General features: G+C 37.2%; 1 protein-coding gene across 2 annotated transcripts in view; it reads left to right on the forward strand.

The window, feature by feature from the left end:
• Positions 1–17,214, forward strand: part of LOC126198525 (THO complex subunit 2) — a 304,001-nt gene that overhangs the window by 220,358 nt on the left and 66,429 nt on the right. For both annotated transcript variants that reach the window (XM_049934917.1, XM_049934916.1), the window contains exons 26-27: positions 1,113–1,530; positions 1,732–1,775. In XM_049934917.1, the coding sequence (XP_049790874.1) occupies positions 1,113–1,530; positions 1,732–1,775 (462 nt within the window). The remainder of the gene's footprint in view (positions 1–1,112; positions 1,531–1,731; positions 1,776–17,214) is intronic.

The following is a 17,214-nucleotide window of genomic DNA, read 5'->3' on the forward strand; positions in this document are numbered from 1 at the left end:
GTTATATTCTCATACTACATTGGTGAGTGGTTGAAAATCATCTGAATCACAGGTCACCAAATGTTTAGGTTTCGTAGACCATATGCCAATTTTGTATGTTTTAGAGTAGATCCCTTGCCTCCCAAGCATTGAATTTTTACAAAGTCGTCAATTGCAAATGTGTTTCTGACAGCTGACATGGGTTACTCACTTTGATAGGTTCATCTGTATAAATGTAGAGTGAAAAACTTAAAAAAATATTAAGTTTTACATATTTATTACATTAAATGACACAAAATGCAATCCTAAAATACTTTGCCGGATCACGACCAAATCCGCTACAGGTGTCCCAGTAGCTACTGAAGCATCGCCTTAATGAGCTGTAGAGACAAGACCTTAGAGGGGACGGTTAACTGTTGTCTGGCCTGGATGTGGGAGACCAGGCAGCTCCTAAGTCGCTCCCAGTGCGGATTCAGCAGATTTCAATGCACTGTCGACAACCTGACCTTGCTAGAGGCAGCTGTTCAGTAGGCTTTCCTGCATAAATAAACTGTTGAGGTATCTTTTTTTTTTATATCAGTAAGATGTAAGGTGCTACTTGGAGACACCTTGTTCTAGGGCAGTTCCACAAAGGGAGCTTCTGTGGCCATCTCCCCATCTTTTTTCAGCCCTTTTTACTAAGCAGCTCCCCCCCCCCCCCCCAATGTACTAATACATTGTAATGATAATTCCTCCCCCTTCCTCCTCCTCCTCCTCCTCCTCCTCTTCTTCCTCTTCCTCCCTCCTCCCACCATCACCCACAAGTGTATATGTTGTTTTTGGGAACCCAGTCGAATAATTTTGCTGGTATAACACAGTATGAAAGTGTATCTTATAAAGTCTTAAATTGGTGCTTGTTTTCCTCAACTGGTAAATAGTTCCAATAAGAATTTTTGGAAAAAGTTTTCTGTCACTATTTTTAATGAAGGTGTGGAAAAATTGTATGCAAATCTTTATTTTACAAGGTGTTTTCATTGCTGAATAACATGTGAGTCAAGAATTATTGATTGTAATCAAATCATTCTAATTTACAACCTATTTTGTGTAACTCTTTCCGTAACAGGTGTTAAATTCAGATTTTTCTCAATTTGCAGCAGCAACAGCCTCAGCAGCAACAGCAGCAGCAACAGCAACAGAGCCAGCAACAAGAGGATCGTGATCGAGACCACGAAAGAAGTCGCGATCGCGAAAGGGAAAGAGATCGTGACAGGGATCGCGATCGCTACTCCGAATCGGCGGGTCCTTCCATCAAGGACGAATATGGCACGGCTGCATCCATCACCCGATACGGAAGTGAGCGTGACCGTGATCGTGACAGAGACCGTGAGAGGGAGAGAGAGCAGCGGTACTACACAACGGCGGCTGCGGCAGTGGAACGTGTGGAACGCACACACTACTACCAGCCGCCTCCTTCCAGCCAGCACGATGACCGTGATCTCAGCTCGCTTTCAAACTCCAGTTCAGGTTCCACACACCGCCGCAGCCAGGAACCACCAGACCTTGTTGATAGAGGTAAAGACAATCTTTTAATTTATTTTTATATTATCATAATAGGCGACAATTGTAACTGGCTGTAGGTGTGTATGCCCTTACTCATTTATATATAAAATATCTTTTTTAAAGATCTTTCATTTATGTTTTAACTGTTTTCTTGGAATATTAACACAATTATCTCCTACTGTTTGTTGTTGCAGCATTTTTCTTTGGTTTCAGATGTCAAGAGGCGGAAGATGGATGGCAGCTCGTCATCAACGAAGGTTAGTATTCAAGTCTCCTAGCACCGCCAGAGGAAGTTTTTGTGGTTACAGAGCTGAGGGCCAGTCAGCATAGTTAGTCATCACTGCTTCGTTCTTCACACTGAAGAAATTTGTTCCAAGGTTACTTGGCTGGACTTGTAATGTAATAAATAGTGCCTTCAGAAAGTGACATTTCGTTAGTGTGTGCGTGTGGTCGTTTGAAGAAGGTGGTTGTAAGTTGTGAAGATTCATCATCTGCTGGTGATGAAGATACCTACAAAAAGTGAAGTTATTGCAATGTAACATCTTTTCAGTTGTTAGCTGATGAACTGTAATATACAGTTAATCTCTTGTCTCTAATGGCTCTGGAAAAGAAACTGTTTCCTTATTCCTCATATTTACATACAGTTCCTTGTTTACAAAGTTGTTGCAAACAGAGAATCATCAGTGGGCATCTTTAACTTATAATTTGCATTTATAAAGCTATTAGTCACATTCAGTAAACAATGGAGCTGAGTTATTCGTAGGTAATGTCTGGGTTACTGTTGCTGCAATCGCGTTAATCGCGGTCATTCAAATTCTTTGACAATATGTTTTTCATTGGAGACCAACAGAAGTATGACTGAGGAATTGAAATGTCAAGATTTAGTTTTACAAGTAAGTCACACCTCAAGAATGAGTTTGGAAGACATGCCAATGTGAACTTCAGTAACAAATAATTACAGGCTGGAATTATGAAGAGTGGTAGCTCTTAAATAGTGTGGTTCATTTTGTCAAGGAAAACATCAGAATGTATTGAAGGTGATTATCTGTACATCGGAGTATCCTAGAAGATATTTAATGGAGAAAGAAGTCATTTATTGGCATTTCTGTAGAGAAAAATTTATAAAAGAAGATACCCTCCTTGAAAAGCAGAAAAATATTTGGATTGTTTTCCAAAATACAAGATGAATGGCTGCTCATAAAAGAAGAATGTGAATAATCAAGATAGTAAAGATGTAGAAGAAGACTGCTTGAAGAATGTGAAATATTCAAACGATTTAATTTTCAGGAGCTCTACAGCAGTGGATTTATTGCATTTAAATGCAGAAATGTTAAAGGAAAGACCACCTGTACATCACAGAGCAGCAGGGAAGTTTAGATGTTACCATACTCCTGCACTGTTATAGAATGATCACAAAGAAGAATTAGTCTAAAATTTTGCCCAACCATTTGATGCATGGGAGGAAATAACATTATGAAGAAAATCCATGCTGATGTTATGGTTTGCATCCCAGTCCATTTTTTGTATGATGTTTTACATACTGCAAGCATTTTATGAGGGGAAGGCATACAGCATATCAACCCGTACAAGAGAATTGTCTGTGATAACCCATCTTCACATTATTTGAAAGCAGTGATGAGAGGAAATGGTACGAATTGAAGCCTTTTGGAGACAGTGGACATCGATATTTGAGATTACAACATGACATCCAGTATACAAAAATCAGTTGCAACATCCTGCGTCTCCTACATTGATTGCTGAAGCATATACACTCCTTTTTGTCCAGTGTAGGTGAGTACAAAAGAGGGAGGTATTTCGAACTTTTTTTTGGCGTGTTTTACTATAAGAAGTTGTTATAATTTCGCTTTTCATACATAATGGTTTGCATCTGTTTGTTTGCTATAGTTTTATCAAATAGTTAATCTGTTAAAAAGTATTTTATCCTTCACAGTTTTATGATGTGCACAGTTCCTTAAACTATTTAGTTCCATTTATCATCCTAAATTAAAAGACTAATTTAAATAGGTAAGTTTTTCTGAAAGAAGATGAAGCAATTGTTTGTATTTTATGGCTTCAGAGATAGAAATGGAAAATGTGCATGTATATCTTCATGTTCTGTTTGGTTTTTATTTATTTATTTTATCTGTCTATGGTCCTACTCTCCTGTCTGTCTGGTAAATGATGTTTTAACCTTGGAAATCATCATGTATGTTCAAGGTATGTGTATTTTATAGTATTATTGGTGGGATACTATTAACATTTTGAATGTATAGCATATACGTTATTCCCCAGTTTTACTGGTTATTGCTCAGTCGGCACATAAATACATTCACTTATGTCGAGTTCCAGGGCTTACGCAAACTGAAAGGGATCCTTGGTTATGTTCATGTCTACTTGAACAATATCTGTTAAAGAATTTCGGTCATAGTATTGCTTTTTCGCAGTGAACATTGACTGGAGTACTTCCAATCCATCTGCCACCACCTCATTACCATCATACATCTAACCATGTTGCAGTACTCATTGTACCAATGAGCAGTTTTGTGCTTTGACTGTGGAAGTTTCGTCATATCCGATAAGTTTCTATTTCAAATTGAAACACGTGTGACATAATTAAACATGTGTAAGGAGTGTTCAAATGAAAAGGTATGAAACATCATAACCAATAAACCAGTTGAAATTTTCATGTGCCGCTTTGGGATAATATAATAGACATATAGTGGTGTGAATGTAGTGTCATCACCCCTAAAAAAATTCAAAGCTGTGTCCTCAGTAGACAAGGTGACGCCGACCATTTTTATTGACATCCGAGATTGTGTACTTGTCAAATTCGTCGAACACTGAAGTGTACTGTGAGACACTCTGTAGCCTACGCAAGTCTGTCACGAACGAAAGGCCTGAGCTTTTTTGGAGTGAGTGATTCTGCTCCATGATAATACACGTCCGTAGATCTAAAATGTTACACAAATTGTAATTGCCAAGTTCAAGTGGGAGCAGCTTGAGCATCAGCCCTACAGCCTGGACATGTCGCTCTATGAGTTCTTTGTGTTTGGTCCACTAAAAAATCATCTCAAAGGGAAGTGGTTCAACTCAGAAGATGAACTGAGGGACTGGCTCCTGTCACAGCCACAGGGATTCTTGGAACAGTGAATCCTTTGGCTTGTGAAGCAGTAGGATGGTTGTGCTCAGGCCATCGGTGATTACATTTGGATAAAGACTTCAATTACACCCATAGTGTTGTTTCACATCTTTTCTTTTGTATGCCCTTCATAGTTACACTGTTTTACCAAATTTTTCAATGTGTCAACTTAGCTTGCTTGAATGCACATAGAGAGGCTTCTAAAAGAAGATTTTCATAACTTTTATTTGATTTGTCATTTGAATTTGCTTTGTGTGCTTTTGCTTTAGTGAATATATTTTCTATTTGGAGGACATTCATATTGACTGCCATTGTCCTCTCCTCCTCAGCCCTGTTTTTATATGTATGTGGCAGTTTATTTTTATTTGCACAGAGTATGTGTTAAATCTTTATGAGTTCCGTCAAATCTTTAACAGTTCCTTGTACACACGAAAATACGTAAAAAGTGTTGAGTTCAATTTTCATATTGAATTTGGCTCTTCTGTCAAAGATAAAAATACTGAAAACCAATTTAGGTTTTATTTTATACATGTCTTTTATATTCATCACATTAAAGAATTGACTAGCACTGTTCTATCCATTCAGAATTTCAGTGCTGTTTAGAAATATAACAAGGAGAAGAAACAGTGCAGCTAGCCACAATATTGTTTAATGCACTGTTTTTGTGAACATTGCAAATCTTCCAGTGGCAGCATACATTTCTTGTAAAAATATCACAGTCACAAGAAAGTATTTATCATCTCGTATAGTACAGAAACAAATTACTTGCAGTCTTCCTTTACGAATTGTGAGATGTAGACAATCTGGGAAATGAAGAGAAGAAAATAAAGAGAAATTAAAAGAACATGTATAAAGTAAAGAAAGCAAGGTAGGAAATGGCAAATAGAAGAACAAAACAAAAATGTTGAAAAGTAGTAAAACTGTCAGCTGAAGCTATAGGAAGGTGTGTGTGTGTGTGTGTGTGTGTGTGTGTGTGTTTTCTTTCTTTTTTTTGGGGGGGGGGGTTACATATTTATTATAGAAAGGAATCTGCTATAAACGGGGTGAAAAACATATTCTGCTTACAAGTTACTAATAGCTTAATGGCAATAACCAAGTGTGTTTCATAGATGTATTCAGTTATATCAAAGTCTGTACCATTATTCTGGAGGTGATCCAAACAACAGTGAAAAGATATGTATTGGTTCCTGACAACAGCTGCATTTAATCTCCGTAGAACTAGATACTCCTACACACAGTTGCATTCATACTCCAGGATTTTGTTGTGCTTTGCTAGTTCACAAGAATTAAATTGCATTTGCACAGAAGTAAGTGATTGCTTCAAGTATTATTATCCCTTCTGTAATGGTTATTTTTTTTCTTTATTTATTCAAGTGCTATATGTATTTTAGAGATTATCCATATTCCATCCCAGTGGTTATACAGACAGAGAATAGTGATTAGTACTTACAAGATCATAGTATTTAGGTATGATATTACAGAAGTTATGTAGGCAGCTCATGGTTACAAACATCTGCTTTTGTTAATATAAACAAATTGTCTTCCATTTCTATTTGGGTAGCTACAAGAAAGAAGGAAAGTTAATGAAGTCTTTCATTACTGTATAATTTTGAATATAGAATATTTTGTCAAGTAAACTGTCTTATTATGACAATATATACTGACGGATTTTGTATAATGTTGTAAAGGTATTGAGTGTCTTTGAGACACTTGAAATGTGATACTTGTGGAAGGCTCTCTCATCTGATGTGGTCAGATTGTTAAAGAGCCTTGACGTTCTTAAGAAACTAGTAGTCCTTTCCAGGACAATCTTTCCTTCTGTAATTCCTACTGTGCTAAGAATAGTGAAGTTTTTTGAGCTCCTTAATCTTCAGTGGGATAGTGCTGTGTAAAAGCCAAAAATTACCTTCTCTACTACCTTCATATTGTAACTGCATACGTACTAATACAATTTTCTGTCCTTGTATACCGTCTTACTTTTGTTCCATAGCAACTAGTAATAAGTCGCTCTTTTGTACATTTGTCTGTAACATTGCAGTAGCGTAAACCAGTTTCATAACTCATTACCAGGTTTATTTCAGTCAAGTTTTGTAGTGGAAATGACCTGACACTTGTATGCTGTCACCTTCTCCCTCCTATCTCAAACCACGTAAGGTAGTGCAGTGCAAGGACACTGGACTCTTATTTGAGAGCACAGTGATTCAAGTACCCATCTGCCCACTTAGTTTTAGGTTTTCTACAGTTTCCCTAACCCACTTAAGATGAATATTGGAATTACCCTCGCCAATTTCTTTTCCCAGTCTTACGTTATGCTCTAATCTTTTTTTTTTTTTTTTTCTTTCCTTCCTCTCGCACTACCTTTATGGTCCTCCAAACTGGTCATCTCTACTTTCCAATTCTTTTATTTCTTTCTTTCTGGATTTCTCATGTTCCTCCTTCATTTCTGCATTAGAGGGAGGGTGAGAGAGAGAGACATGTGCATAAGAAAGAGAGACATGTTTAGAGATATTTTAAATTATGATTTTTTTTTATTTTTTTTTATTTTTATTTATTTATTTTTTTTTTATTTTTTTGTCAGTATGTAACTATTGAGCTTAGATGTGACTAAGGTGTAAAATCAAAGTGTGGTAAAAGTGCATTCCTCTGCACTTTTGAAGTATTTGAAAAGAGGTAATACATAGGCTACCAATAAAATGGTGGTGTTAGGTTATTTTCTGCTCAGACATGCACAAGCCACCAACTTGTGATGTGTGACACTGGGTACTTTGTGTACCAGTGCCACTTGCCACTCCCCTCTTTTTCCTGTTCAGTCTCATATGGTTCGTGGGGAGATCGATTGCTCATAAGCCTCCGCCTGGGCTCGACTCTCTCTTATAATATCTTGATGTCTTATAATATCTTGATGTTCTTTTCACCAGATAGATGTAGAAAGAAGCAATATATAGACTGACTCTTCTAGAGACATATGCTCTTCGAACTTTTAACAGAAGACCATACTGTATTTCCCATTTTGAGTTTGAACTAACCACTGAATTTTTGAAGTACTTCTAGGAATTGCAGAAAACTTTTGCTCAGTACACACCATTTGTAGTAGTATTGTAAATAAGAGAAAACAATTATTCTACAAGTAAATAAAAAGTGCAGTATTAGATACTACCATAACTCTGTGTGGAGGTCATGTAATTAAAGAAAGTTATACAGCTTTCAGCATTGGAATAGAGAGGGAGAAGATATAATGTGATAGCTACAATCAGTTATAGTTCCAAAACTGTCTCCAAATGCTGGGTGCAGGCACATGGATGTAGGTATTTGAGCAGAATCCTGAAGACTCCTGGTTTGTGTTCATCATCTACAAAATAAAGTAAATAAATCATTGGCATTTTAAAGTATTATGAAGCAATGAGAGATAACTCAATAGTGGCAACATTGTGAAATACGACAAAAGAAAGTACTATGTTTGTATTAGTAGACTTTTCTGAAGATGTCAGGAAACTTCATAAGATACAATTCTCTGAATGACACTGAGCATTAAGCAACCCTGTACATAAAAAAAGGAAACAAGAAAAAGAATATTAGGAGAAAATTTTGTCACCTGTTACATAAAAAATTATGTAATAGCACTCCATCTTGACAAGCAAATTGGTTTCAGAAAGGGAAATCATTCATATCAAATTTTCAGACTGAAAATCTAAATTGTTCATATTTATTGATTATAAGAAAGTATAAGATTCCATTAGCAGGAAATCATATGATACTCAGAAAGATTTTGCAATGGATGACATGCCCAAAACTTCGATATATGAAACTATCAGAAGCACATATATATCAGATGCCAAAACAAAAATGCTGTGTTTACAAAGTGCTACCTTATCTCTTTCAGTTGCATTATGCAAAAGTAATTCAAGAATGGAGGAAAGTATTGAGCTAAAGACAAAGCAACTTTCTAGATGAAATTTCCGTTGAGTACTGGGCTTTCGGTGTTAAGTGAATAGCAGAAGAAGGGAGGGGGTAGGGCAGGCTTTCAAATTACTTGTCAATTTCCTTCCGTAGCCAAAGTTGATGGTTCGTGTGCTTGCATGCCAGCTATGAGGAAAAATCATCATTGAGATTGTGTTCTAGAAATACTAGTGCAGGTCCTGATGTATTGAGAATTAACTTTAGCAGCAAAATAATTTGAGTTCCTACGTGGCTAGAAGAGTTCAGTTGAGACTGCATAATACTTCTTTTGCTCCAAAATTCTCAGATCGTAACTCTTTTGTACCTTTACTGTGTCATCTGTCTCCTGTTTACCTGTGCTCCAAAATTCTCAGATATTAACTCTGTAGTACCTTCATTGTGTCATCTGTCTCGTGTTTACTGTGTAAATCCTCTGCCACCTATTCTTCAGCATCACTGTGGAGAATTGTATGCATGTGACATTGAGACTTCTTCCTCTAAATATATATTTACTTAGAAAGCTTCTACACAATTTATGGTTGAGGATACTTCTTAAGATAAGGTTTATTTGAAAAGTAAGTGCTGTTCAGTCACTAAAAAAATGTGAGCATTAGAACAAATCTCGTATTGGCAGTTTTGGTTTCCTACAATAATACTTTCATTTTCTGTGTTGTCCCTTTTCATAACATTGCATACTTTCTTCAACTGCATCATGTAGCGTTCAACTTTGGGGCAGTTGAACCCTAATCCATCAAGCCATTGTGCAATAAGTGGTAATAGTCACTGGCCGCAAGATCGATACTTTGTTCAAAAGTTCCCAATGGAACTTTTGGATCTTATATTTGGTTTGGGCACACATTTTGCAGTATTAAGCTTTTCGATGATTATTGTGTAAATAGTGATGCATCCAACAAGAAGAAATTCCATTCTGTGTAGTCTACCTGCCAGTCTGTTCTTCATTGTTCAAACTTGTGCAGACAGCTTTAAAGATTCAGCACCATTTTCTAGCCTAGCCTTTCCTTTACTCATTACTGTAAGCCCATAAATTAGGCACAACTCATGATGTTAATTTGGGTAGCTGCAGAGCTTTTTGTATATTCAACTTGAATTTTAGCTTGCACTTTAGACCTGGCAGAAGCAACAATTTGTGGAGCTGTTGTTTGCCTTGACCCATAATCAAATATCACTGAATCAAAACAGTGACTGGTGTGGGTTTGTAAACAACCTGTAAATGTCAGTGCTTTTATGCAACTTTGTTCTGAGCTGCCAGCATTAATATAAGCAAAGGACCTCAGGCTTTTTTGGTGTTTCTTAGTATGAGCAGTTTTCTCCCCCACATCATTGGTGTATGGAGTGAGGGAAAAATATTTTTCTATATGCCTCAGTATGTGCTCTAATTTTTTTTAAAAAAATCTTAGTCCCATTATCCCTATCCAAGATATACGACGGAGACAGCAAAATTGTCAGATAGTCTTCCTGGAATACCTGTTCTCAAAACACACCCAACAACATTTTGCAAGAATAATGTTAACTTTCTTCAAAAGGTTGCCACATAAGTTCCCTGAGCATCTCTGTTACCTTTATGTACGGGCTATACTGACCTTTTATAATCCTTGAGGTTTGTCCCTGAAAATGTGTCCCCTTTTTCGTTTTATTTGATAAGAACTGAACACACTGGAGCAGTATTCAATTCTCGGATGTCATTTGCTTTGCAGTACAGTTTCCCTGAGCGCTTACAATGTCTTTCAGGTTGCCATTTGCATATTGCTTCGCACTACACACAAAATATTTGTACACTCCAATGTGCTCTGAAAATTTGTCACTGATCTTGCAGTCGGATACTATTGAGGCCATTCTTTTAATATGGGCATTATCATACATTCATCCAATTTTAAAGTGTGATAATACTCTCAGGTCATTCTACATTTCCATACCAACATCGAGCAACAATATTTCTTTGTACACAAGAGCACATTCAATGAACCATTCAGTAGTAATGCTGATCCCATCTAACAAACAATTAGTTACCGATAGGCACACACAAAAGGGAAAAAACTTTCTAGCTGGTGAAGTTATCTTTTGTGAGCTATAGGAAATGCAGGTGGACTCGTTATGGGAATAGTGTCAGGTGGAGTGAGTAGAAGCGGAAGGGAGGAGGTGGGAGTCATGGAGAACATCTTTGGGGGGGGGGGGGGGGCTAGTGGCGCGGAGGGAGGTGCCCCTCACTGCATAGCTTCTTGTGTTGGTTTGACTACCAGTTAGCTGTCCATCAGCAATGGCCACTGCCAAACTTTTACCAAGAACAAAGTTGACCACCTGGTGGAACAATGTGCAGCTGAGCACAGCATGCTCAGTATCAAAGACTGCTTTGCAACACAGGTCATCTGGATGCTTCCCCCCACCACCAGCTTTTCTGAACTATGCAGATGGGTGTTATCCTTACAATACATCCTCTGCTTCCATAATTGTCCTGGTCTCAATATCAGGTAACCCACTGCCCCTGCACCCTTCATCCAACTGTTCCTCCTTCCGTCATCTTGACACCTCCTCCCAATTTCACATCCCTGTGTCTCCTTCAGTATGCACCACTCCCCCAGCCCCCTACAACCGGGCATTACATGGCTAGCCCGTATACCTGCCAGTCCTCCCTTCCACATTCCTATCCTGACTGACTAGCCTGCCTGCCTCCCCCCAAGCCACTAGCTACCCACCTCCAATACCTCTCCCTGCAAAGGTAGATAGTGCGTTAGAAGGTGCTTTTTTGTTTGTTTGTTTGTGTGTGTGTGTGTGTGTGTGTGTGTGTGTGTGTGTTTGTGTTTGTTTGTTTGTTTGTTTGTTTGTTTTACTCTAGCTCATTAAGGGATAACACGTAAGCTAGAAATTGGTCTTTGTGTGTGTGTGTTTCTGTGGGTGCGCACTCCTATTGGCAGCTTAATGCTTCTGCTTTTTGGGTGAGTGGTCCCCTTTGATCCAGAAGTATTTACATTCTACTAGAACTTTCCTAAAACATTTAACAAAACATTTATGTAAATGGATAAAAATAACAGCCCATATATGCTTCCTTGGGACACACACTGTGTGTGTGTGTGTGTGTGTGTGTTTTAATAAAACATGCCTTCCTTTATAGTTATCATGTTACATTCATCAAAAATTCAGAAAGCTATGAAATGGTCTCATTTCGGTTGCACATCCTACTTGTAAGATATCTTGTGCAAACAACCATGAGCTGTGTTTCACAATGGGGGTTTTACAAAACTGTTGCTGATTCTTTGAAATTTGTGTCGTTTCCTGTAGGAACAACATAATCTTCGAGCTTAGAACATTCCCAAGGATCTTTCAGTAGTGGGGTGTTTGTCTGCAATTCTGTGCATATGTTCAATTACCCTTTTGTAAACAAGAGTGATTCGTGCTTTTTACCACAGAGCTGGGTTACTCCATATTGTATTTAATACAAAATCCTCTGGGAGCTACCTGGGCACAGAATCTTGTTAGTTTTAAGTAGTTTGAATTGTTTTTTGATATAAAGATTGCTTATTTTAACATCTCTCATTTTTTAGTATGTGCATTGATCAAGCTTTGGTATGCCAGTATTCAACAATACATTTTGAAGTGCTGAGTTTCATACTATTTCCATCTGATGTCCTTAGATACAACATCAGACAGAGCCAGTGTGTTAGGATGGATGGTGTAGATTCTTTCATTGACTTAACGAAGGACCAGAAATTGTAGTGATGGGCCTTTTGTCAATATCAGAATGTGAAAATTACTGTAAGCTTTATGCTCAGCGCTTACAGATGCACAGGTTTGTCATTAGTTTCCTGTATTATTTTTTGTAACTTGTCTTTTACATTGAGAGTGTAACAATTTTTATTTTCACACCATTCTGTAAATGGTACCATTAAACAAAGATGAATTCTTTATCTTTTACTGTTACCTTACTTAGTATAATACTTATCTTGAGCATGGGTGTGATGTGTTTGAGTTTTAACAACAGCTCTTCTACGTTTGTTGAATTTGAACTAAATTTTCTTGCTGCTTCTTTCCAGATCCTTGAAAATAGCTCTCAATCAGTTCTACCAAATATGAATACTCTTCAGCTTTCTTGATGAACTTAATGCCTTCACTGACCCTTGATCATGTTGTAGTAGTGTCATGGGTATAAACCCCATCTACTTAGTGACAGTCTTGTTTATAGCCAGGGAGCCTCTCTCGTGAACTATGGGACGAATTGTTCAGGATAATTGTCTGGTAATGTTTTCGGTATAACTTTTCATTCTGTTTGTCCACATTGATGGTGACACATCCTTCATTTTCTCTGTCATTGCTAGACACATTATAGCCAAGCTGTATTACTATCACCGTATGCTCAGAATATTTCCATACTCTCAAGTTTAGTGTCTCTTTGAATGAGTGTGAGACTGTTATATTTGTGTTAATTGGTTCATGGCGTGTAGAAAAACTGGAAAAGAAGAGATTCAAAGCATTTGTAATATGGTATTAGAGAAAGTTGCTGAAAATTAGGTGGCCTTATAAAAAATGAGGACTTTCCTGGCAAGGAAAGTAATATGTAGAAATCACTGATGAGAAGAAGGGGCAGAACAATAAGCTATGGTTTTAGATATCAGGAATAACTTCCATGGTAGCAGAGGGAAGAGTGTGTGTGTGTGTGTGTGTGTGTGTGTGTGTGTGTGTGTGTGTGTGTGTTAACACTGCTGGCTCATAGAAACCAATCTAAGCCAACCGATGCTGATTACTCTTTTATCTATGTGAGTTCATAGTCATATACCATTTGGACTTAACCTAATTGTTCTGCTTGTGGTTATAATTAGTTTACTTTCTGTGAAGGCTAATCCATCTATCCAATACACATTGCCCATGCGGTGTAAAATTTCTGAACTTCAGATTTAAATATTTACTATCCAATCAGTTTAAATTATTGTTTTCTCTGATGGCGGGTATCATTGTGAGAGCATAGTGTTCTCTTTCTACTATCATGTCTACCAGTCCCTCGACACAGTAGTAGGTAATGACTTAACCTTTTTGGAGTTCCGTGATGTCTGGTCATAGTTCAAACATTAAAACATTACCGCACAAATGAACAGGTTACAATACTGATAATCTTTCAACAATTGCACAAAATGTAACTATTTAGACAAATTTGGGTAAATCAAGGCACAAAGTTAATTCTGATATAACTACAGCATCCACAAATCGTGGAACAATCAATACTATTTTAGAGTTGAAAATTACTTACCTAGAAGGATTGAACATTTGTCTGTGAGAGACTGAAACCCTCCGGCTTCATTGTATTTAATTTTCTATGTTGTAAACATATTTTTGTGTTCAACTTATGTTGGGATTGATGGTTATTGCAACATCATACACTAAATAAACTAACAGTAAATAAAACTCAAACCCACTATCAAAGAGGCATTAAGTTTTTGGAATGAGTTGCAGCTGGAGTGTGAGGATGAGAGAGGCATGTATCCTTTCCAAGTAAAGTCAACATACACAAAAGCAAAAACTTAAAATAACACTAGTTATATATTACTGTGTATTATAAATCTCACTAAAGTGAATTGCTATGCTAGCAGAAATGTTTAACTGTCTTACTAAACAGTGAAAAATAGTGTCAGGCTCTTGTGTAACAAGTATATAGACATTCAGAACTAAGCACTTTCCTTTGTCTGTTTGTCCTTGTAATGTAAACAAATTATCTAAGATAAACCTAGAAAATGTATCTATTGTGAATAGTACAACACTGTCTTTTGACATACTACTTCAACACTAAGCATTATTAAAATTACCAAATATGCAGCAACCAGTTGCAAAATCATGTTTTATTTATTCACTTTCGCAAATCGATTTCAACTGATTAACGGCCATCATCGGTGCTTTCAACCAATATGTGGCCTGAGTAGTAATACTATCTTAAGCAGAGGTCAAAGATAAAGATAAAGATTTATCTTTGACCTCTGCTTAAGACAGTATTACTACTCAGGACACATATTGGTTGAAAGATAAAGATTTATCTTTGACCTCTGCTTAAGACAGTATTACTACTCAAGACACATATTGGTTGAAAGCACCAAAGATGGCTGTTAATCAGTTGAAATCGATTTCCAAAAGTGAATAAATAAAACATGATTTTGCAACCGGTTGCTGCATATTTGGTAATTTTATGGTTTACGGTCGCTGCACGCCTTGGGAACCACATGGAGCTCACCATTCACTAGGCATTATGTTTACCAAAGTACGGTAGATGTTACGTACAAAAACAGGACCAATCATACTACAGATAAAGCTTAGGGTACACTAAAAATAATAAAATAAAATTAACTACAGAGGTTTAAGCAACATATTGAACAGTATTCACACTTTGGGACTGCACTGTGAAAGACGCTTTATTACAGCTTTTTAGTGTGACATAAATAGAACATAAATATCAGTGGTCAGATAAATTTAAAACACAATTTTAATGATATCTGTTCTGAAATTATTTCTATGAATGACATGTGAAAGATAAATATGAAGTTATTTGAGTTTTAGAAATAACCCTCTTGGGTGCCACCACATGATTGTATATTTTTTTCATAATTTCACACACTTATATTTGTTTTTGAGACATTTGATAAAACAAGATTCCAATTTATAGCAAAATTAAAACAAATTGGTAATGAGAATAATGATATTTTTATAATGAAGAATACATTTTACAACATAAAAGTAGGATAAGAAAGGGTAGACTGTTGCAGTTGATGTAGAAATCCAATGAGATGTTGGACCCTTTTTTAAATGTTAGCTGAAAATCTTGGAACAGGGAACTGTAGCATAACTCAAATAGTTCAGTGTTCAGCAGCTTAATATTTGCTTCCAATGTATGGAGTGGGAGATGAGGTCAGAAAAGCTTAAAGATTCTTATGAAGGGAGCTACTGGGAGGAGGATAGCTTATTGCTGAACAAACTAAGTACCCCCCACTCTCTTTCTCTCCAGTATTTCTATGCAAACACTGACTTTGCGAAATTTGATCATTTGAAGTGTGTCCAATTAACTGCTGCATATAATCTAGGTCTGAAAAATAATTTTGAAAAAGATTTGATATGACATACGCAATATTTCTGAAACAATCAGAAGTATACAATTTTTCTCATACATCTTGAAGCATCTTTGGTATTTGGACATACACTACTCTTTACGCTACGGAAAATTTATTTAAGGAAGGAAGACATGATGTACAGGGAAACACTGACATAAAAAGTTTTGATTCTGAAATTTCAGGAAAGGTAGGTAGAAAAATTTCATATCATATCCTAGCCCTTTCCCTTTGGCATTGTCTGCATATCATTCGACACATATATTGCACACATCTCCCCCCCCCCCCCCCAACCCACCCACCCACCGCCCTCTCTACATTCATCTCTTCCTCCCCCCGTCTGAGAGAGGTTCTTGTGATGGAAGTTGCAGTCGACATAGTTTTACTTGATCGTTCTTGCAAGAAATGTGAGGAGGCTCTGACAACACAATGTCTCCATTTTTCCAGTGGTTACAGAAGCATGCTGTGAATAGTTTTTACTATATTGAAGTGAAAGCATTCTAATAATAAACAGAAATGTGAGCTTCATGATCATGTGACTGTTTTCTAATTACTTGTAATCAAACCTTCTGTTGTAGTGACTCTAGAGTCTTTAAAAGTAGATGTACTCTGTAATCTGCCCTCGCACTGTTTTCTGTCTATGACACTGTGGCCACACCACTTCACTCTTTCTTATGCTGTAACCTGGTGACACTCTCTCTTTCCATCTGCGAGACTCTTAATGCAGCAGTTCGCTTTCTTTCATAATGTAAGCGGATGTCATGGTGGTGGTCCATGTTCGAGGCTCTATGTGTAGAAGCTGTGGTGTGCAGAGTTGCAAGTTTTGTGTTTATTTTCTGGGTTCTTTGTTGTGTGCCATTTTTTGTATATTTCTTGGACTAGGGCACATTTAGCCAGCTGCCATATATTTCCTCATAGACATTGTGACAGCAGCAGACACTGTAATAATTCAAGAATAGTAAGTTTCCTTGTACTTACTCCTGTAGTCGTGTTGGTGTGATATCAAGCCAGAAAGTGGGTGCGGCACTGCCACAAATTTATGTGTGTGCAGTTGGCAACGCCTTAGTGTTGCCAGAGCTGTGTTGATGGCCAATAGTTTGTGTATGTCATCGTCTGTGCCTGGCATGATGTGCACATTATGGACCACTGTGAGGAATGAATGATATTTGTATTGATACAGGAATGCTAGTGGCAACAAATAAGCAAACATTATCAATTTGTATTTATCTTATTGCCATGGTGGTGTGAGATGAATATGGATAGATGCATTGTGCAGAGTGCCGCTGTCCCTTGTGCCTGCCTTACATCATCAAATGAGGCTAATTTGTGAATGTGTCTATGGTAACACCTCAGTGTCTCTGCTTCTGTTTTGATGGCTGTTCTTTTATTTTTTAGTCGATAGCTCTTCAAAGTTGAAAGCTGTCTGTAACTTTCCAACTATAGGAACTCCCCATATGATTTATCGACTGTTGAGTGTCTTGTTGTATTGTATATATATCCACCCTGACCCTCTGTCCCTCTCCCCTT

The sequence above is a fragment of the Schistocerca nitens genome, chromosome 8 (assembly GCF_023898315.1).
Source record: "Schistocerca nitens isolate TAMUIC-IGC-003100 chromosome 8, iqSchNite1.1, whole genome shotgun sequence".
Taxonomy (NCBI): domain Eukaryota; kingdom Metazoa; phylum Arthropoda; class Insecta; order Orthoptera; family Acrididae; genus Schistocerca; species Schistocerca nitens.